Source organism: Centruroides sculpturatus, unplaced genomic scaffold (genome assembly GCF_000671375.1).
Source record: "Centruroides sculpturatus isolate CEXI.00-Female unplaced genomic scaffold, Cexi_2.0 scaffold1331, whole genome shotgun sequence".
Taxonomy (NCBI): domain Eukaryota; kingdom Metazoa; phylum Arthropoda; class Arachnida; order Scorpiones; family Buthidae; genus Centruroides; species Centruroides sculpturatus.
Window position 1 is genome coordinate 140,034 of NW_019385607.1, and position 22,243 is coordinate 162,276.

Here is a 22,243-nt window from a genome sequence, read left to right on the forward strand (position 1 = left end):
TATAAGTATTTAAATGAGGAGGAGTGGTTCCAGAAGTAATTGTGATGTCACCTCAGAGCATAAAACAAGTGAGACCAGAGACGATGATCGAGGTGAGCTCCAGACAGAGAGATCAAGGTGAATTCCAGAGTGAGAAATAAGGAGAAAGTCCTGAGAGTAGTAATACTTGGTGATTTGAAGGAAACTTGGATAAGGATTGAGATCCTAGTATTGAGGTGACAGATAGGATTGTAGTTCTATAAGATTCCTTGTACATAGTAGTAAGTGGTTAATATTGTCAAGTCCTAGGGAAATAGTTAATAAGTAGTAGTAGCTAAATTACATTATTTTGTGTCAGGTCTTGAGAATTGTTTTTTTTTCTTGAATAAATTGTTGTTTGTTTCTTACTAATTTGTACATAGTGGATAATTGATAGTTGTTATTAACATTTGTATTCCTTACTGGTCCTTGTACATAGTTACTTTCCGGAGCACGCATAAGTCCAGGCCTGGCATCCTAACCGCGAACTCGCGTAAAGTACCCATTAGGTTAATGGTAGTAAGTTCAAGTGATAGTCCCGAACACCCTACTGGCATATCTTTGATTTATTTTATTTTAGTACTTTACAACTACACATCTACTTACAACTAACATTTCCATCGAATGTAAGAAATTTCATTAACACCATATCTTCATATAATGAGAAATCATCAAATTTAGTTTCAAGAATCAATTATTATTATGTGATAAATACTTTTAAAGCTTTTAGTTTTCCTTCTCAATCAGATAACTGATTTAATTTTCAGCCATTCTGTTTGATTTGAGTAATAAATCAAACAATTATTTATTGTGACATTGCCACAACGCTGAGCTGGAATTTTTTATCATATTTTTAATAATTTTTTAATTTAAAATATATGCTCTACTCCTCAAATTAGTAATTAGTAGTGTCTTGCCCCTGTACAATACATAATACTTTTCCATTAGCAATAGAGTTGCACAGGTCATCTATTGATATCTAACTCCTTTTGTGGGAATATTTTTTAATTGAAATAATATGACTTCCAGTTTGAACTGGAAGTTTGTATATAGTTAATCGTGGTCTCCTGCCCATAATCTTTCCATACTTGGTCTCATCTTTTAACTGTCTAACTCCGTTCTTGAGATTAAGGAAAGACGGACAGACAAATGGACAACAGTGGGATTTTATAGGTCTACAATTTTTTCAAATTGCATCCCAATAATCCATTTCAAACAAAACAACTAAAATTCAAGTCAACAATCTGATAAGAGCAAAGTTTAAAAACATTAATGATCAAATATATTTATGATTTCTTACAAATGTTGGATATGATTTTCTCATTTATATTTCTGTTACATAATTTTAGATAATTATCATTTCTTCTTACCATAGAAATTATATTCTTATATTTTTATGAATAAACTTGGATTCATGCATTTCCAGGAATTTCATCAATATAAATGAATGAAAAGATTTTCATTTATATTGATAGCAATGCTGGAAACGTACAAAATGCAGTTTGGTCATCAATTTTACATTAGTTCCAGTTTTAAAGAATAACTTTTTTAAATCGAACTTTTAATTTGTTTTTATCTCAGCTCATGTGCTTTCTGCTCTCGTATTCCATTGGATTTGTTGTCATAATGTAGTGATGTCTAAAACAAACTTTCTATTGCTTTGTTTTTATTATTATTACCAAAAAAGTATTTAATGGGATAAGATATGCATAAAATACAAAAAAAATTAAGATAAAACAAGAAAATAAATTAGGTTGCCTACTGGACAACTTCAAAAGTATATTTGATAGTCCAAATAAAATTTTGATTACCTGGGACTACACAACTGCAAATTTCAAACTCTGCATTATAATACACTTTGTAATTTATTAGAAAGTATTAAAGTAAATTTTAAAATATTCATTGACAATAGTTATATTTCTCTTCCATCACTTTTTTAAATTCAATGTCACAAAGTAAATCAATTGTACTCATAACCTTCACAAAGAATCTGTTCTGCAATGAGTAATTTTGCATAAAAATTTTGATTATTTACTTAAAATAATTCNATTATTAAACTAACTTTATAGTCTGCAAGCATATCCAAGTTTCGCAGCTCCAAAGTTTCAATTCCTGGTTCTTATCTGCTCCGGTAATGGCAAATTTCCAAAACTGAACACTAAAAATCGTGCATTAGAAACTTTCTATTAAAAGTAACACGTAATAACAATAAAATATCTATTATTCTACTTACTCGGGGTTTGGATTTTTATGATTATCGAGAAAAAACAAACTCGAGAGTGGCTTTCCTTTATGCGGCTCCCACTGATGAAGACATCTGTTGAAATGCGTAAAACTTTAAGAACTGACATGGAATTTTGATCCAATTCAAGTTTTAAATATTGATAATGATCCTACCTGGGAGTGGTGCTTTTATCTGTGTAGAGAACTTGAAAAAATTTAACATTTCCATCTATACTAGCTGTTGCTAATGCAGTCCCGTCAGGAGACAGAGCAGCGTCAGTAATGGGCTGTAAAAAAATAAATTTATAACATATCTTGCATCACTTCTTATAAATTATTCTACAAATTAATATAAATTTTTAGTATTTATTACCGATTTCATTTAAAATTTAGTATACAATACGATTATAAGTAATTTTAAAATTAAAAAAAAAAATCGCTTAACCATTAATTTTCTTAAAATGTGAAAAAGTTTAGACTTGTTTTTATTGTCAAATTAAATATTAATAGTTTTTCAATCTAAATATAACATATGACAGTAGTAACTGCATTTATGACTTCATTTTTGAATGAAAAGTATCGTGAAAAATTTCTGGAGAATTAAGCTGAGTACACACACACATCAGTATACCTGCCAGGTATACCAATACACACATACCTGGCTTTAATTGCCCCAGATCTGATCCCAGATCCCCAGAGTGATAGGCCGACTCCTTAACCATCTTGGCTGTCAGGCCTTCAAACTGAATTTTCAGCTTTCAACACTGAATATGCTACCATGTAGGTATCTTATAATGTCAATACAGTAGAGCATCGATTATCTGAAACAATTCGGGGCTAAGGTTGTTTGGATAACTGATCATGTACAAAAAAATATATTAACCTATCCCATGTTGAAATTTTTCTCCATTGTATTTCGCTTTGCATTGAATTTTCATTGATGTTAAGCCTAATGAAAATTTTTTTAAAATAATAATCATGGCTATTGTATCGTTTGTGCAAAATAAAGAAATAATTTTTAACAAAATAAATATATTGAAAAATATAAAAACAAAAAAAATTATATGTTAGAAGTTAATCTAGTATCAAAAACGTTCCAATTAAGCACAACACACGTCCCGACACACAGTCCTCAGAAAAATACCACACAAAACAAGCAAAACGCATCACTCATGATGGGAAAAAAAGCCTCGTTCAAATAATGGCATGTCCTTACGTACCCTTTCATGGTTGCGCCAATGCTGCAAGCTAAAATGCACACACCAACAAAAATAATATTGGAGTAGCCCAAGACATAGCTAAATATTGCAGTGCCACGGCACTAGCAAAAATTTGAATTTGTGGACTGGAACGCTTTCAGTTAACCAATGATTTGGTTGATCGGTATTCGGAAAATCAATGCTCTACTGTAATTATATTTCAGTGAAATTGTACATTTCCAGAATCCTAGATAATTCTATATACAGTGGAAGGTATACATTCACACATTATTTATTCATATATTTGTGCAGTTTGACTGTAGGATTCATATAATCCTACAGTCAGATACTATCTTGCATTTAAAAATTATAACCTTACATCTTATAAATACAGTTATAAATATGTAAATGAATATACAGTATGTATACAAATATAAATTTTTTGTAAACTTACTCTGTTGTGCTTGCATATTTTATGAATTCCTTTCTCTACTTCATTCGAATTTAATTGCTTGGCGTTTCCATACTGTTTTGTAATTATATCGATATTTACAATTTCTACTTTTTCATTGTGAGTCACTACGAGAAGTTTGGACACATCATCCAGGGAGTTTTCTTCGTCTATACTACAAGGTTCTTCCGGAATATATGGACACCAGATTATCCTATGAAAATCACTAGCAATTGTATCTCTGGGTTGAATAATCTGAACAACTGATTTTCCCCTACAAATATGTTAAGGAATACAAAGAAATATTCCTAAACATTTAGTAAGATAAAATTCTATTAATACACATATAAAAGTAAAGGATACATAAGTTTTCCATCTTGTTCTACAATTTCATAAACATATAATGAACCTATTTCGTCTACGCAAGCCAGTAACACATCTGTATTAGAGTAAGAAAATGCTAAATCTTTTATATCTCCGGTCATTCCTTTAACAAGAGTGCGTTCTCCTGTTTGAGGCTTCAAAATCCTCACCATTCCAGACGGGCTATTGTACACTGAAATCAATTAAATTTTAAATACCTGTGCAAATATTATATTATTTTGTAAGCAAATGATTGTAGCTTAACAAAATCAGCTATGATATTTCATTAATTGTTTAACATTACCTTTATCTGTTATTTAAATTATTATATTTTAAGATGCTTTTCTGTAATTGGCATAAACAAATTATTTTATCTTAGATTTCAACCAAAAGAAAAAATCTTCCCATCTTGAAAAAGAAATCTATATATAAAGCCAGTAACATGATGGGTCTTTAAAAATAAAAATGATGCCTATGACAGTTCTTAGCAGTGATTGACAAAGAATATTTTTTACACTTATTATCACAATTAACAACTAACAAATATAAAAGGTCTTCAAAAAGGAATGCTAATGTACTTAGACAGGTATTACTTGATTAAAGCGGTTAATTAATCCTTTAATCACATATATAAAAATCACATTAATCAAAATACAGTATCTACATTAAGTAAAGCAACATAAATTAAAACTTCTGTCACGTATATAAAAGGGATTGCCACAATTAATCTTGCGCGTTAATCAAATCCTGCATTAAACAAAACCAAATTAAGCAAGGGATACATGTATTATTATTATACTATTAAATTATTGTAATTATATTAATTACTATCCAAGAACATTATTATGTACATTAAAACATATAAAACCATTCAAATTTCACATTTTCCGATTGTAATTTCTCAATGTGTGCACATTGTCGTAAGACAAACATTAACTGAAACTCAAATTATTCCTACACTTGCTACAGCACATCTGTTGTCACTCCTCCCATGGCAGCCACAATTCTACTGTTCCTGCAGATTTCTCATGTTGCAAAATGATGAGTTATTCTGACTTTGTGAAATGCAGAACACAAAATGCTTTCTCTACTGCACAGTCACCATTTTTGTTTATGGTGCTTCCTAGAGATAGTAGGCAACAAAGACGTTTGAATGTGGATGGGAGATGAAACTCGGACAATTACTCTATCAGTAGGTGTACATCACATATTTGTCGGGTAATAATTAACATAATTACAGTAATTAAAATGATATCATTCATTTTGGATGACTTTGAGTAAGTTGATGATAATATATGTGAGGAACTGAGCCCGAGCTGTATTATTATTTTATTTATTTTTCTTTAATTCTATTTTATTTTGGAGTTTATGTTTAGTTAGGACGAAGGTTCCCCACACACCCCTCAATAATGGAAAAAAAAAAAAAAGGAAACAAACAGAGGAGAACCAACTCACTGACCAGACTAGGGATTGTATACCGGTTTACCGATTTACTGGTTAACTGACAAATTGACAAAAAAAAAACATTCGGTAAACTTACCGGTAAATTTCAAAAATTTACCGGTAATTCAGTAAATGAAAAATCCATACTAGAAATTTTTATGAAGAAAATATTGTGTTTATAGTTATTTAAAAGGGCTAAAGGGACATTGAAAATAAAGAATACAGGTAAGTGTAAGCAACAATATACCTAATTATTAATTTTATGAGAGATATTTTTTGTTTAATTTTAATTTAAACTTTCTTGGGTTTGAGAGGCACTGTAAATTGTACAGAAAGCTCTAGTTATCATATGTGATTTGTGCTCTGCAGTTTTTTGAGATTTTTAAAGGTTTAAAATCTTTACAATCAACATTTTTCTTAAAGAGTAAGTAAATATCTCCTTTTTTTAATATTTAAAAATAATAATACATAAATATTTCATGTATTTTTTAAATTAATAGCAATTTTGAATACACCACATTATGACACGACATTAATGCAATATTATTGTAAAATAACATTAAAATTTGAATCTTAAATAAATTTTTTACTTCTAACAACTGTTTAAAATAATTAAATACAAATATTTATTACAAGATTCTAATATTATGCCTTAAGATTGTGCAAAACATGTATTATTCTAACCCTATTTTCTTGGGGAATCCTCATTACTCTCACGAAAAGAACTTTCTTTAATTTTAGACTGTAGAACCAGGTGGAATAGCTTACTAAACATGCTGGAAAGATTTTTATTACTTAAAGGTGCTGTCCGAAAAAGTCTAGAAACCTAACCTAACCTGATTATTTTGTACAAAAATAGATCAAAATTAGGAGATAAGACTTTAAATAATTTAAGTTTCTTGAGAAATTATTTTTTAAAAAATGGTATTAGATACTATATATTATTTCTGTTGTATTTTTATTTTTCTGTATTATTTTATTTCTGTTTCTAAAAGTTATTATTATAGTTTGTTTAGAATAACACTTTAATTTTTATATTCTATATCTTTGAAATAAAAAATGTGAAATGGAAATCAAAATGACATATTTCTTATCACCTTAATTTTATTTTTCAGGAAAAAAAATTTACTGGTAAACCAGTATTTTAATTTTCATTTACCAAATTACCGGTAAATTAAAAAGTCAGTAAATTTACAATCCTTAGACCAGACAAAGCGCCATAGGAAAACTAACGCACACTTGCGCTCTCAAGCCGGAAGTTCAAAAGAAGTTCCACAAAAAGGAGGGGAACTATGTGCACGTAACACAAAGGACTCACTAAAACTTTAATAAAATAAACATCCCAACCATGTACGGAACAACAAAAAGAATACTGTAAAAGGATTTAGCAAAAACTCAGGAAACAAGCTGACCAGAAAAAAAGAATGCAAATATATTGTTAGATATATAAGTATTTAAATGAGGAGGAGTGGTTCCAGAAGTAATTGTGATGTCACCTCAGAGCATAAAACAAGTGAGACCAGAGACGATGATCGAGGTGAGCTCCAGACAGAGAGATCAAGGTGAATTCCAGAGTGAGAAATAAGGAGAAAGTCCTGAGAGTAGTAATACTTGGTGATTTGAAGGAAACTTGGATAAGGATTGAGATCCTAGTATTGAGGTGACAGATAGGATTGTAGTTCTATAAGATTCCTTGTACATAGTAGTAAGTGGTTAATATTGTCAAGTCCTAGGGAAATAGTTAATAAGTAGTAGTAGCTAAATTACATTATTTTGTGTCAGGTCTTGAGAATTGTTTTTTTTTTCTTGAATAAATTGTTGTTTGTTTCTTACTAATTTGTACACAGTGGATAATTGATAGTTGTTATTAACATTTGTATTCCTTACTGGTCCTTGTACATAGTTACTTTCCGGAGCACGCATAAGTCCAGGCCTGGCATCCTAACCGCGAACTCGCGTAAAGTACCCATTAGGTTAATGGTAGTAAGTTCAAGTGATAGTCCCGAACACCCTACTGGCATATCTTTGATTTATTTTATTTTAGTACTTTACAACTACACATCTACTTACAACTAACATTTCCATCGAATGTAAGAAATTTCATTAACACCATATCTTCATATAATGAGAAATCATCAAATTTAGTTTCAAGAATCAATTATTATTATGTGATAAATACTTTTAAAGCTTTTAGTTTTCCTTCTCAATCAGATAACTGATTTAATTTTCAGCCATTCTGTTTGATTTGAGTAATAAATCAAACAATTATTTATTGTGACATTGCCACAACGCTGAGCTGGAATTTTTTATCATATTTTTAATAATTTTTTAATTTAAAATATATGCTCTACTCCTCAAATTAGTAATTAGTAGTGTCTTGCCCCTGTACAATACATAATACTTTTCCATTAGCAATAGAGTTGCACAGGTCATCTATTGATATCTAACTCCTTTTGTGGGAATATTTTTTAATTGAAATAATATGACTTCCAGTTCAAACTGGAAGTCATATTATTTCAATTAAAAAATATATTTGTATATAGTTAACTATATTTGTATATAGTTAATCGTGGTCTCCTGCCCATAATCTTTCCATACTTGGTCTCATCTTTTAACTGTCTAACTCCGTTCTTGAGATTAAGGAAAGACGGACAGACAAATGGACAACAGTCGGATTTTATAGGTCTACAATTTTTTCAAATTGCATCCCAATAATCCATTTCAAACAAAACAACTAAAATTCAAGTCAACAATCTGATAAGAGCAAAGTTTAAAAACATTAATGATCAAATATATTTATGATTTCTTACAAATGTTGGATGATTTTCTCATTTATATTTCTGTTACATAATTTTAGATAATTATCATTTCTTCTTACCATAGAAATTATATTCTTATATTTTTATGAATAAACTTGGATTCATGCATTTCCAGGAATTTCATCAATATAAATGAATGAAAAGATTTTCATTTATATTGATAGCAATGCTGGAAACGTACAAAATGCAGTTTGGTCATCAATTTTACATTAGTTCCAGTTTTAAAGAATAACTTTTTTAAATCGAACTTTTAATTTTTTTTTTTTTATCTCAGCTTATGTGCTTTCTGCTCTCGTATTCCATTGGATTTGTTGTCATAATGTAGTAGTGATGTCTAAAACAAACTTTCTATTGCTTTGTTTTTATTATTATTACCAAAAAAGTATTTAATGGGATAAGATATGCATAAAATACAAAAAAAATTAAGATAAAACAAGAAAATAAATTAGGTTGCCTACTGGACAACTTCAAAAGTATATTTGATAGTCCAAATAAAATTTTGATTACCTGGGACTACACAACTGCAAATTTCAAACTCTGCATTATAATACACTTTGTAATTTATTAGAAAGTATTAAAGTAAATTTTAAAATATTCATTGACAATAGTTATATTTCTCTTCCATCACTTTTTTAAATTCAATGTCACAAAGTAAATCAATTGTACTCATAACCTTCACAAAGAATCTGTTCTGCAATGAGTAATTTTGCATAAAAATTTTGATTATTTACTTAAAATAATTCACCAAATCAGAAACTGATTTCTGTTATATAACAATGTAGGGCCTCATTTTGTAATGATATTTAGAAATTTTTGAAAAAAATCTAATCTGTTTTGTTACTCTTCCTATTTATTTTCTGTAAATTTCTACTTATTCTCTTTTGTATTGGTTTGATTTAAGGAAGGACAATTCAAAGATATAAAGAACATTTAACAGAAGAAAAAGAGTTGGTGACAGTCTATTTAAGAGCTTAATTAAATATATTTAAATTATACACTTTTCTACTCTTGTACTGTGAGCATAAACAATTAATGTAGTTTCCTTAAAGTTCAATTAATCATAGAATTTAACATTTAAAATTTACACATTTTGAATTATTATCAAATGATTATTTTTACTTTAAAACAGTTTAATTTTTTAGTTCTTTAAATACTTCAATATAACCAGTGGATTATCTGTGTTTTAAAGTCAATTTGAAAGCAGGCAGTCTGTGTTCTAGAAATTTTAAAATTAAACACCACTGTAGATTATACTCTAGAAATTAAGGTAATTTTCTATCAGTTATTTTTAAACTTTCTAAAAATTCAATCCATTACCTCTGAGAGAGTAGGCTAAGTAACTTCCTGAGAGGTGAACACTGACTAATCGGCCAACATATGACTTCTGTTCCCAACTATAGTCCACCACATTATGTATAGTAATCTGAAAATTAAATAGAAATCTATTTTAAAAGAACTTCAATTATGTAACTGATTATAAAAAATCCTATTAAATGCAAGAAAATTTCTGTATTTACAGTTTTAATTATTATTGTTACAAAATATTCAAAAGGAGTTTTAATAACATAACTGTAATGATAAGATAAATATGTTTTCATTAATCATTTACTTGAACTTATCAGTATCTAAATATATATGAATAAATTTAAAGTTATTCATGGAAAATAAAATTTAAAAAGTTTTTTTTATGTACAGTACAAGGTACATCCAGAAATTAGATTTTGACTGGCTAGAAAGAAACTCACTTCTTTGAACTTACCTTTGCCATCATAGGAAAATACACAGTTACAGCTATTTTTCAACATATTCACCTTTGAGGATCAAATATTTATCATAACAACAGATAAGCTTTTGCAAACTCTCATCAAAGAAGTCTTCTGCCAACTTGAACCCAACCTTGTAAAGTTATCTGCAGCTGATAGAGCTGCAGACAACTGTACAATTATCATTGAGGAACTGTTGTTCTCCCAAAAGCTTGTTCAAATGCAAACACGAGTGTGTCAGCAAGTGCTAGATTGGAGTTATATGGTGTGTAAATTTTTCAGCAATATAAATGCTGTGGATAGCTTTATTACAGGCTGTGCATTATTATAAAGCAAAATTACTCCATAGCTCAGTAGACCAAATCTTTAATAGCTTGCTGTAATTTTTTTCAGGTTATCACAATAACTTTAGACATTTATTGTTCCACAAAGCAATAACTCAATGAACAAAACACCCTTCAAGCCTTTACTGCACAATCTGGTTCAATATCATGCCATTGATCAATTTATAGAAATTGATCAATGGCATGATATTGAACCAGACTGATCACCCACTGTATATATAGATATACAGTGGGTGATCGATTAACAAACATAAACCGTTCCAAGACTTTGTTCTCTATTTGAATTGTACATTAACCAATTATTGATTTACCATAGGTTCTTATGGGAATTTGATTAATTCATTCTGGAGACCCCCCAAAATAAAAAATATATACTTTCTTTATGCTTCTAACACAATAAAGTGCTATAAATTAAGACACTTGGCAGATTTTCTCATCTTTATTTAGTTGAACTGTTCTGGTGTAGTTCTACCTGCATCTTCTTTAAATTTGATGATGTCCGCCGTTAGAAGCATAAACAAATTGTATTAGAAGCATAAACAAATTGTAAAGCACGGTTTCATATCATAAAAATAAGAAGTTAGAATATTGAAACGGCAGACATCATCAAATTTAAAAAAGATGCAGGTAGAACTACACCAGAACAGTTCAACTAAATAAAGATGAGAAAACCCTCCTAGTGTCTTAATTTATAGCACTTTATTGTGTTAGAAGCATAAACAAATTGTAAAGCACGGTTTCATATCATCAAAATATACTTTCTTACTACGTTTATTTATATGTAATAATAAAAATACATACATATAAACAGTCTTGCATTTCTATTAGTCATGTTTTTTCTGTTTGTGGGACATTAAAGAATCTATCCAATGTCGATTGTTTTTCTCTCTTCTTCAGAATATTTCAGAAGTAATTAATAGCATTGTAATTATAGAGATCCCTAAGCCTATTAACCTCAACTTGGTTTGGATGCCATTCTATGATCATTGTTCTGACATCTCCCACTTCTTCAAAATATCTTTAATAGCAGATGTTGGCATTAATCCTCTTTTTCATAAGAAAACATATCTCACAGAGTTTCTTGGTGTTCTTCATTCAAGAGTTCTTGGCATTCTTCTGTCGTCAGATCCGTTTCAGGTTCCATTATGAGTTCTTCAATGTTCTTTATTTCTCACATGTGATTTTTGTTATTCCTCTAGCTGCTTGTCTTCTTGATTATACTGTATCTTTCTTAGATAAGATCGAACTGCAGCCTACTGTAGACCTGTTCAAGCCATACTGCCCAGCAACATCAGACATCTTCTGCCCACTCTCTACCTTTGCTATTATACTCTCACCTTTTGAAAATAAAAACCGATGCAAATCTCAATGAGTGCCTGCCTGACAGTCTTGCGAATACTATCAAAGAATTGTTTCTGTCATAAAAATATAATGCTGGAATTACAAAGGAGAGTTTCAAAGTTCGGAGGAATACTATCTGATCAGTATATACCGGGTTGAGCATCAATGTTGACGTCTCCTGCACTCCAAAAAGTTTTGAATTATTGTTGAAGACAAGGGAAGACTAATCAGTATTCTTTATTTTACGATGCTGCTTCTTGTGCTTGTTCTATGAGGTGTTCATTGTCCAAACACAAAAATCTTTCATGAAAATGTTTGTTATCCGATTTGTTCATTAATCGATCACCCACTGTATATATATATAAATATTCCTATGTGACGTTCCACACAATACACTTATATCAAGTTTTATATTGCCAGAGCCCACATGGTTTTCTGCAGCATACAGTTGAGATTACAATGTTTATACTCTCTTTCACATGTCACAATTTTTACTGTGTCTACATCCAGTGAGATATATTAAACTTAAATTTTCTCTTGATTAAAATTCAGAATTGTAAAGTGAATATAGAATTACAGTAGGGCGTCGATTATCTGAAAGTCAATCATCCGAAAGAATTCCAGTCGGCAAATTTAAATTTTCGCCAGTGCTGTGGCGCTGCAATCTTTGGCTGTCTTGGGCTACTCAAATATTTTATGTTTTTGATACTAAATTAACTTCTGAAGTATAATTTTTTATTGTTTTTATATTTTCCAATATATTTATTTTGTTCGTACAAAATAAAAAAATAATTTTTAATGATACAATAGTCTTTGTTAGGCTTAACATCGACGAAAATTCAACGCAAAGCGACACGCAACGGAGAAAAATGTCAAGATGGGATAAATTAATATATTTTTCATACATAATCGGTTATCCGAAACATTGATCTTCCAAACAACCCCAGTCCCCAATTGATTCGGATAATTGACGCTCTACTGTAATAATAAATTCAGTTCAAGAAATATCTGTTTTGTGGGATAAAAGGTTAGAATATACATCTCAAAAGTTAACAGCAAATCAGTAATATTAAATTTTTTATTTTATGATTTTGATAACATAAAAAGTAATGAGCAATCTTTTCTGGATACATTCCAAAAGTGAATTTCATAGGGTTCTGATGCATTGTATGCATTTTTATTTTCAGTTATAGGCTTTATGCCTGTCAAGCACCAACACACGCATAACCCCAGTATATTAGGTACTAAAATAATATCTGTTAATAATGCAAAGGCCAGTAATTCATATTTTATTCTCATTTTTTCACTAGTTGAGTTTAGTTTGAATGTTTTTTGCCATCAATATCAGCTTAAGGGTTGAACAATAAGATTATAAACAAGAAATAAAATTACATCCAAAATCCCAAACCTCAAATCCCAGGGGTCATATAGAACCTCACATAAACACCATCACCTGTGAGGTTCTATGTAGCTCATGGTTTCTCATGACCGAAGTAAAGTATTGTACAAACAATACTTTACTTCAATTATCTTAACAATTTGTCAATGTCCTGTCTTATCATCTAAATATATAAAATTACTTGTCCTGACTGACTGACTCACTGATTCATCATTGCCCAGAGCAAACCGCTGAACCTAAAGAGGTGAAATTTGGTACACAGTTAGGGTACGTCATGAAAACGCACACTAAGAAGGGATTTTTCAAAATTCCCCTGCAGGGGGGAGAGGGAGAGCATTAAGGCTTAACTGGAAGAATGGCTTTTACTGTACTATTTTAGATGCAATTTTTTGTTTTTATCTGCGTTTTAGTAGGGTATGCCATGAGAATGCACACTTTGAAGGAATTTTTCAAAATTCCCCCGCGGGGGGAGAGCATTAAGGCTTAACTGGAAAAAAAGCTTCTACTGTACTATTTTAGATGCATTTTTTTTTTTTTTACATTTAGTCTTCATTGAGTACTTAAATGTATTAAATTTATGTAATATATATGGCATGTTTTCTCTTTTCCACCATGAAACACTTCTCCAACCAAGTATAAGAAACAAATTGAAAATATAGAAAATATTATATGCACTGTCACTGTGAGCAGAACAGTTGGTTACCATGCTTAGATACAGTGTCATGGCTAGCTTTGATCAGTTTCAAGCTGGTTTCCTGTCCCAAAAAGATGGTTCACAAGTTTCTTGGAAGAAAGTACCTGTTTCATTTTCTTCATCTTTAGCAACTAAATAGGCCTACACTCCACTAATTACTGCTTATTTTCTGGTTTTGAGTTTGGAATCCAAGTTTCATGGTCTATAACAACGTTGTCTAACAGCTAATCACCAATTTTGGCATACTGATCAAAGAATGTAAATGCTGCTGCAATCTATTGTTTCTTATGTTTTGTCTGAGATGTTTAGACATAGTTTGTAATATTTCATTTTCACTAACAATTTCATATAATTGTGAATGAGAAATTTGGGAAAATTCTGTATTTGATTCAGATTGAATTTTTTCATTCACTAACTGCATTAGAGCATCAAACAAATGATTGTGTGATTTTAAAATGGAAGAAATTGCCATTCTGTCTACCCCGTTGAAAAGTCTGCATGATCACTTGCCCATTCCATCCCTCATTGTATCACCTCCAAACACATAAATCTGTCCATGAATTTGACTTCTGGAACATATTTTGGAATTTATAAATTTAATTACAGAACATATCTCATACCCAGTGAAAAATTCTAGTTTAGCAGATATTTCAATGCACAATTGCAAACCTCAAATCAAAGAACAAAAACTTAAAATATGTCAGCTATTGTCAGCTTGATCTCCATGACAAGAATCAACAGGCAACAGTCACCATTGGCACCTGCATAGTCACAACGTCCAATAAGAACTTAATTTCTAGATATGCCACATATTTAAAAATTTGAAGTAAAAACCATTTCATGAAATTTAGATTGACAATGACAACTGACAATTACAATTTAAAATAATTTTATTTTTTCACAATAAATATCGTATCTACTCATGTATAAGACGATTTTGCATATAGGACGAGGTGTGACTTTAAAGATCAAAATAAAGAAAATTAGATTTATTAATATAATTTTAATTTTATTTCATTTAATCACAAATAAGATAAATCAAATGCACATAAGTAAATGCACACATTGTCCCACAAAAATTACTGGCATTTTAAACTTTAAGGAAAAGTCTTGTAAAATCAACAACATAATTTGTTCATGTAAAGCTGGAAAATCAGAAACCTTTTTTTTTCTTTGCCAATTCTTAACAGTCAATGAAATACTGTATAGAATGAGAGTGGAAGTATCTCAAAAAGATATAACCAACATAATTTATGCGTGATAAATAGTTTGTGTATATCTGGGTTTCATGTACAGTTTCTCATATACATACATCGAATAATTTACAAATAGAAACTTTAGAAATACTTCTATTCTTACCTTACTACTACCTGAACTATGAAGAGGTGAACTTGGATAGATAATTACATCTTGAGCATGAATGCCAAAACTGAAATCTTCATCATTACCTGTGAGAATACTTAAAAAGAAAATTTCAGTTAGTTTTATAAAAAAAATAGTATTCTATATATAAAACAATATTTGTAGTAAAATGACATATTAAATCCAGAACAACAAATTAATTTTGAAATTAGTAAGCATTTTCATTTGATTTTTTTTCAGACTTCTTTAGGCATTACACATAAGAAGAAACAGAACTCACTAAATATAAAATAGTTTAGTTTTAAATATATTTAATGCATAACATGTTTTTATTGATAAGTTGCTAAAACAGTGTTCATAATACATACATTTTTTGATTCTGCACAGATGTCTTGAGATTCTCATTCTGCTGATTATCTGTTAATGTTTCTGAAGTTGACTCCATTTGACCATTTGATACATTATTCGATCTACCTGTTAAACAAAATTAATGTACCTGATTAGATTCTGTGCAAAAAGGTGACAAAAATTCTATACTTTGTTCAATTTGTATGTTATCTAGAAAAGTGTTTTTTGGTCTTTTGACAATGGCAGACAACTTTTGCTGTCTCCTCAGTTATGCAAAGCACCAATATGTATATAAAAGTGTATGTAAATGTAGTACATACATACATAGGTCTATTTTAATGAAAATCATATAAATTTTTTAAAAATTCAAACAAATTTTAGAATTACTTTTTTATTGAGCAATGGTCACGGAGCATAGCTCATGTCTACATGGAGCACCAGTGCTCTGCCAAGTACCAATTGAGAAAACAGATCTAATTCAAATGAAAAGGTATAAAACGACACTGGGTATAATTGAAGACTTTACTCAAAGTAATCACCAGCGGCCTAAGCACAACTATCCCACTGTTTAACAAGCCAAAGGATTCCATTCCCAGAATTACTGTGACTTCCGTTTGAGATGTTTTTTGAGTGGACCAAACAGATGGAAGTCACAGGGCAACATGTCCGGGCTGAAAGGTAGATGCTCAAGCTGCCCCCACTTGAACTTGGCCATTATATTTTGTGTGACCCTGGAGATGTGTGGACACGTGTTATCATGGAGCAGAATCACTCTCTCCCTGAACCAAGTCCATCAAGAGCAAACAGCCTGGGCTGTTTGCTCTTGATGGACTTGTGTAAGCTATGGAGTGTCTCACAGTACACGTCACTGTTAATGGTTTTTCTGTGCTCGAGGAATTTGATGAGTATCGGACCTCAGATGCTGAAAAAGATGGTAAACATCACCTTGCCTGATGAGGGCACAACTTTGAATTTTTTAGGGGAGGTGACAATGCATGTTTCCATTGCATGCTGTCCCGCTTTATCTCTGGCTTGAAGTGATGACACCAGCTCTCGTCACCGGCAACAATCCGCTCCAGGAAAGTGGGGTCTTCATAATACTGGAACAGGTGTTGCAGTGCTAACCCCATACGCAATTCACTAAGCTTCTTCAGCACCCAATGCGCACAGATCTTCCAGTAACCCAACCTGTAGTGCACAATTGTCCACACTGTTCCAACACTGGCCCCCACTATCACTGCCAACATTCACATTGTGACACACCTATCACTTCTCACCAGGTCATTCATCTTGTTGATGAGTTCAGCTGTGATTATCGTGTTTTGCCTGGCCCAGTCTCAGATCATCACTCAAACACTCCCAGTCTTCACAAAAACAGGCAGTCCACTTTCTCACTCTCTTGTCGGACACACAGTCTCCCCCATATACAGCCACCATCTGGTGATGAATATCGGCCGGTTTAACACCTTCCGCAGTCAGAAATCTGATAACACCTCGCTGCTCCTCAATTTTCGACCTTTGCAATGTGAATGCCACAATGTCCTCACACACACTGCTGCGTCAATTGGAAGAACACACAATTGCCCGCTTCTCTCTGCGTCATGTGCAGGTGCACGTGCATGACGCACAACCACGCTGGACTCTACATTTGCATCCTTAGATGTCTCACTACGGTATCCCAAAACGGCATATTCCCATTTCAACCAGTTTAGTTGTGATGTCGTTTCGTACCTTTTCATTTGAACAACCCTCATACATATCTAATATAGACATGTTTCTTATAAGCTATAGACACATTTTCCTCATTTATACTGGCTGAATGAAATTACTCATAAATTAATATTTCATTGCATTTAAAAATATCAATTAAAATTTCATATGAAGATTTATGGTTGAGTGGGATAATTGTAAATGCTGGTATTGATTTTCCATTATTTACAACTTTTCGCAACTGGTTATTTCTTTTTTTAGTGACTTTGTTACCATACTAATACCAATCATATATATCTGCAATTACATATTCCAAGCTATATTATAGAGAGATAATAAAACTAATGTTCAAATGTTTAAACAAATCCAGATTTACATTTATCTCCTCTAAGTGGGGTAAGTACTGTGAGGAATAATTGTAAATCCCTATTATTGTGCTTAAAGCTTTTCATGTCTGTGGCAAGAGAAACTGTAACTAAACAAGAATCTTTGAGATGTAAAGTGAACAAAACTGTCAACTTTATTTGACTAAACAAATGAAAAGCAGACAAGGAATCTGCATTGATATACACCAGAGTATGCTCAAATAAAATAATCTGGTATGAAACGTTTGTTTTTAATTTATAAAAATTAGATTAATAAGGAAAGGCCACAAGTTACTATGTGCACTTTTTATTAAAATGTTATTTATCATCTAATTTTTAGATTTAAAATCTAATTTAGATCTTGATGTCCTTTATAGGTAAGTAAAGCTATAGCACTTTAAGCAATACACAAAGAAGATACATAAAAAGTCTGTCTGAAAAGCTTGAGGCCAACTGCAGCATGGCCTGGTCAGTAATGCCAGCAGTTTCTGAGTAAGGTTCAATTCTCCCTTTTGTTAATTTTTTATAATAAATAACAAATTTTTAAATAAATATCTGAATAATGGATACTGATAGAAACATAAAAAATGGCTGTTGTTTGGAGGTTATTTTGTATCTGTTTTTGTGTAAAAAAAGTAAATACAGTGGTGCCTCGTATAACGTACTTAATCTGTTCCAGGTGCACGTCCGTTAAGTGAAAAGTCTGTTATACGAAACGCATTTTTCCATAGAAATGCATGTTAAAACATATAATTCGTTCCACAGCATAAAATAACCGTACTGTACCATTAAAAAAATGAAAATGAAGCAGTCACCAATTATGCCAGGTAGTCAGATGTTGTGAGGAGGTGGAGGAACACTTTCTTCACACATTCATACAGATACAGACTTTTTACACATTGCAGCAGGTCTCTTTTTATTGTTTTTTAATCGGAGTCAGATTCAGGAGAGGCTACCGGAGCTTGCAGGGTCAACTCCTCTTGTTCCATCCTTTGTTTTTTGGCAGCTGGCTTCTTGAAAAACATGTCCAAGGTGGTCTGTTTCTCTCTCTTCTTCAACACCTGTCGGAAATGACAGGCAAGAATGTCATTGTAGAGATCATTGATCCTGTTGGCCTCAGCTCTGTTTGGATAATGAGTATTGATAAACTCCTGAACCTCTCCTCATTTGACAAGGAAGTTTTTGTTAACTTTCACTCCTTCTGATGATTTCTTACTTTGTTTCAATTGAAATCACCTTTCTATTTTTTTAGAAGCCATGATTTGCACAACACTTGAATACTGTAAATGTAAATACCCTGCACTGAGGTGATGTACAGTACGTAATAAACAAGGGAGTAATCTGAATCCAACGGGAGCTCTGTACTTCAGATATACTAATAATATATTCTAATAATACTAATATATTATAAAAATAGCAGATTGTCATTAGCAACGGCAAAAGACATTCGCACTTGTTCGCAGAAAGACCGTTGTTCGCCTCACGTAACTGCTGAACGTAAAGTCCGTTGTTCGCCGCCAGTCTGTTGCTTGAGTCATGTAACGGCCAAACAGAAAGTCCGTTGTTCGCAGCGTCCGTTATTCGAGGCGTACATTATATGAGGCACCACTGTAAATATTCCTGTAAAAACGCTGTCATTTAGTAGTGGCTGTTATTGGATATTTGACTGTATATAAAATCTACTTATTACATTTAAAATTAAGTAAACTACAATTTGTTTTCTTTTATTTCACAGCAGTTACAAATTTAATATTTTGTCTTTAGTTAAAATCCAACTTGCTAATTTTTTAAATCTTTTTTCCCCCTCTCTATTTTTATATTTCAAACACTTGCCAACCAAAATCTGACTTGTGAAATATCAAAAGTACAGTTAATGTAGAAATAGAACAAGAATTAAAGATAAAAAAAAAAAGCACATTGGATTGAAAAATTGGAAATTGAATTTGTAACAGATTTCTTCTTTACGTATGTTCAAGCTATTCTGAAATAAACAAAAAACTATATTGGGACTCAGTTTTAAATAGGTCTATCCCTGATTATCACTATATAATACTATCAGATTTGTATTTGTACGATTTACAATTTCTCTTCCTTCAGCTTTTGGTGTAGGTTAATTGTAAATGCCAAATTTTACAGTTTGTAGAGTATATACCAAAATAGAAAATAGACCACCATACCTTAGTTTATTCCTTTACTAATTAATACAAGTGTATGGCACAAAATTACACTAATATTACTTTTTATTGCTCACACGCTACACTATAGTCTGTTTGCTGTAACTTTGTGCATAAAATAAAGAAGTAAAGTGGCCACCTCATCACTATATTCTACAAAGTATATTCCTCTGCATTACCTTTCTCATTGTAATAGCAACAGCAGTGTCCTGATAAAACTGAATCTGTTAATTTTTATAAATTTACTTCCAGTGACAATCATTAAGAAAATATACTACAAACTATTTCAGGCAGAAGCATACACAAAGTTACAGTGAATGAACTATAGTCAGACACGATATACAAGATGTTTGTTTACAGTAGGTGCCAACTTACATAAAGCAATAAATCATAGCATTACTATATTATGTGTGTTCAAACTTTGTAAAAAAAAATTATTTTTAATAAAGTAAAATTATATTTAAAAACTCTTCATCTGTTGGGGTGGTTTGCCTGTCTTGACGGTCAGCGGCTGGATTGCCATTGAAGCACATTGGCAGAGTTGGTATACATTGTCCATTATGTGGGTGAGCAGAAAATGTGTTTGTGGCACAGTAACAATACTTTGACCAGAGTTACATTTGTCACTGGTAGCCAAGAGAGGCTGTGGCAGATTTTTTTAATGTAAGCCTCTGCCTAACACACACATGCAAATCTTGTTAATTCTAGGCAATGCCCAAGCAAATATCATCCTGAGAACATGTAACAATTTTGTTTCTCCATATAAATGGAAGTTCTTCCCTTAGACTTTACTATTATGGGTAGCCCTACAGGAAGCAGATGCTTCTGGCAACATCATTCTATGGTTCATTGGAACTACTGCATTCTCTCACTTAGCAACAGTTGTGTTTTCATTATTGTTTAATTAATTAAAGTATGTACAAATTATTCATTAAATTTTAAAATAAATTTAATGCTTATTATAAATCATTATCTTATCATGTTTCATAAATACAGAATCATAGATGTTTCCTCAGATATATTTTTTTTGAAAGTGTGAAAATCTGGAGTAAGGGAGATGTTTTAATGAAAATATTAAAATAATATTTTGAAAGTACAGTGGGTGATCGGATAACGAACACTTTTGTGAAAGATTTTTATATTCGGACAACAAACACCTCACAGAAAAACACAAGAAGAAGTGACATAAAATAATGAATACCGATTGGTCTTCCTTTGTCTTCGGACAACAATTTGAATCATTTTGGAGTGCAGGAGACGTTTACATCAGCACTCAACCCAGTATATACTGACTGGATAGTATTCCTCCAAACTTTGAAATTCTCCCTTGAAATTCCAGCCTTTTATTTTTCTGACAGAAAATTTTTTTTCTAGTATTCATGAAACTGTCAGGCGAACACTCGTTAAGTTTTGCATTGGTTTTTATTTTCAAAAGGCGAGAGCATAATAGCAAAGGTAAAGAGTGGGAAGATATCTGATGTCTGTTGTTACTGGGCAGTATGGCTTGAATAGGTCTACAGTAGGCCTATTCAAGACAATCTTATCTAAGAAAGATACTGTATTATCAAGAGCACTCAAGCAGCTAAGGAGTAACAAAAATCACATCTGAGAAATAAAGAACATTGAAGAGCTCATAATGGAGCCTGAAGCAGATCTAACGACAGAAGAACATCAAGAACTCTTGAATGAAGAACACCAAGAAACTCTGTGAGATATGTTTTCTTCTGAAAAAGAGAATTAATAGAGAGGATGCTGCCCTTGTATTCAGCCCAAAACGTGAATGGCAGATGGTCGAGTGCCGCCATATGGCAATTCTAGATGGTAGATAATAGCATTCGCTATGAATGCTATTGCGATTGTATAGCACTATGAGTAGAAGATCGGTTTAAACTTCTTCAATTTTTTTTTTGTTTGTGTTTGGAGTTAAAATTATGACCTATTTTATTAAAATAATGATTATTTAAACATTTACGAATAATACTGTAAAGAAACAGATTATTTTAATCCAGAAATTATTTAATTAATCAATTTTTAGCAAGTGATGCAAAGTGACTATAGAATTTACATATAATTAATAATAAGCCTTCATAATAGCTTATCTTAAGATAGGTTTGTTCTTCCACAGCATCTTCTACTATCAATAGCTTAAAATGTTTGTAAATTTTCTAAAAATTAATTTTCTGAGCTGCTTTCGAATTTACGTAAGCCACTACTTCCCTCGACAAAA

At 31.4% G+C, this 22,243-nt stretch overlaps 1 protein-coding gene across 1 annotated transcript in view; it reads right to left on the minus strand.

The window, feature by feature from the left end:
* LOC111640548 (enhancer of mRNA-decapping protein 4-like) overlaps nt 1-22,243 on the minus strand; it is a 71,114-nt gene that overhangs the window by 35,030 nt on the left and 13,841 nt on the right. Inside the window, exons 2-9 of the mRNA XM_023386561.1 lie at nt 15,788-15,893; nt 15,417-15,516; nt 9,834-9,939; nt 4,255-4,447; nt 3,895-4,165; nt 2,416-2,528; nt 2,252-2,335; nt 2,077-2,176 (exon numbers count right to left, since the gene is read on the minus strand). Coding sequence (XP_023242329.1) covers nt 2,077-2,176; nt 2,252-2,335; nt 2,416-2,528; nt 3,895-4,165; nt 4,255-4,447; nt 9,834-9,939; nt 15,417-15,516; nt 15,788-15,893 — 1,073 coding nt within the window. The remainder of the gene's footprint in view (nt 1-2,076; nt 2,177-2,251; nt 2,336-2,415; nt 2,529-3,894; nt 4,166-4,254; nt 4,448-9,833; nt 9,940-15,416; nt 15,517-15,787; nt 15,894-22,243) is intronic.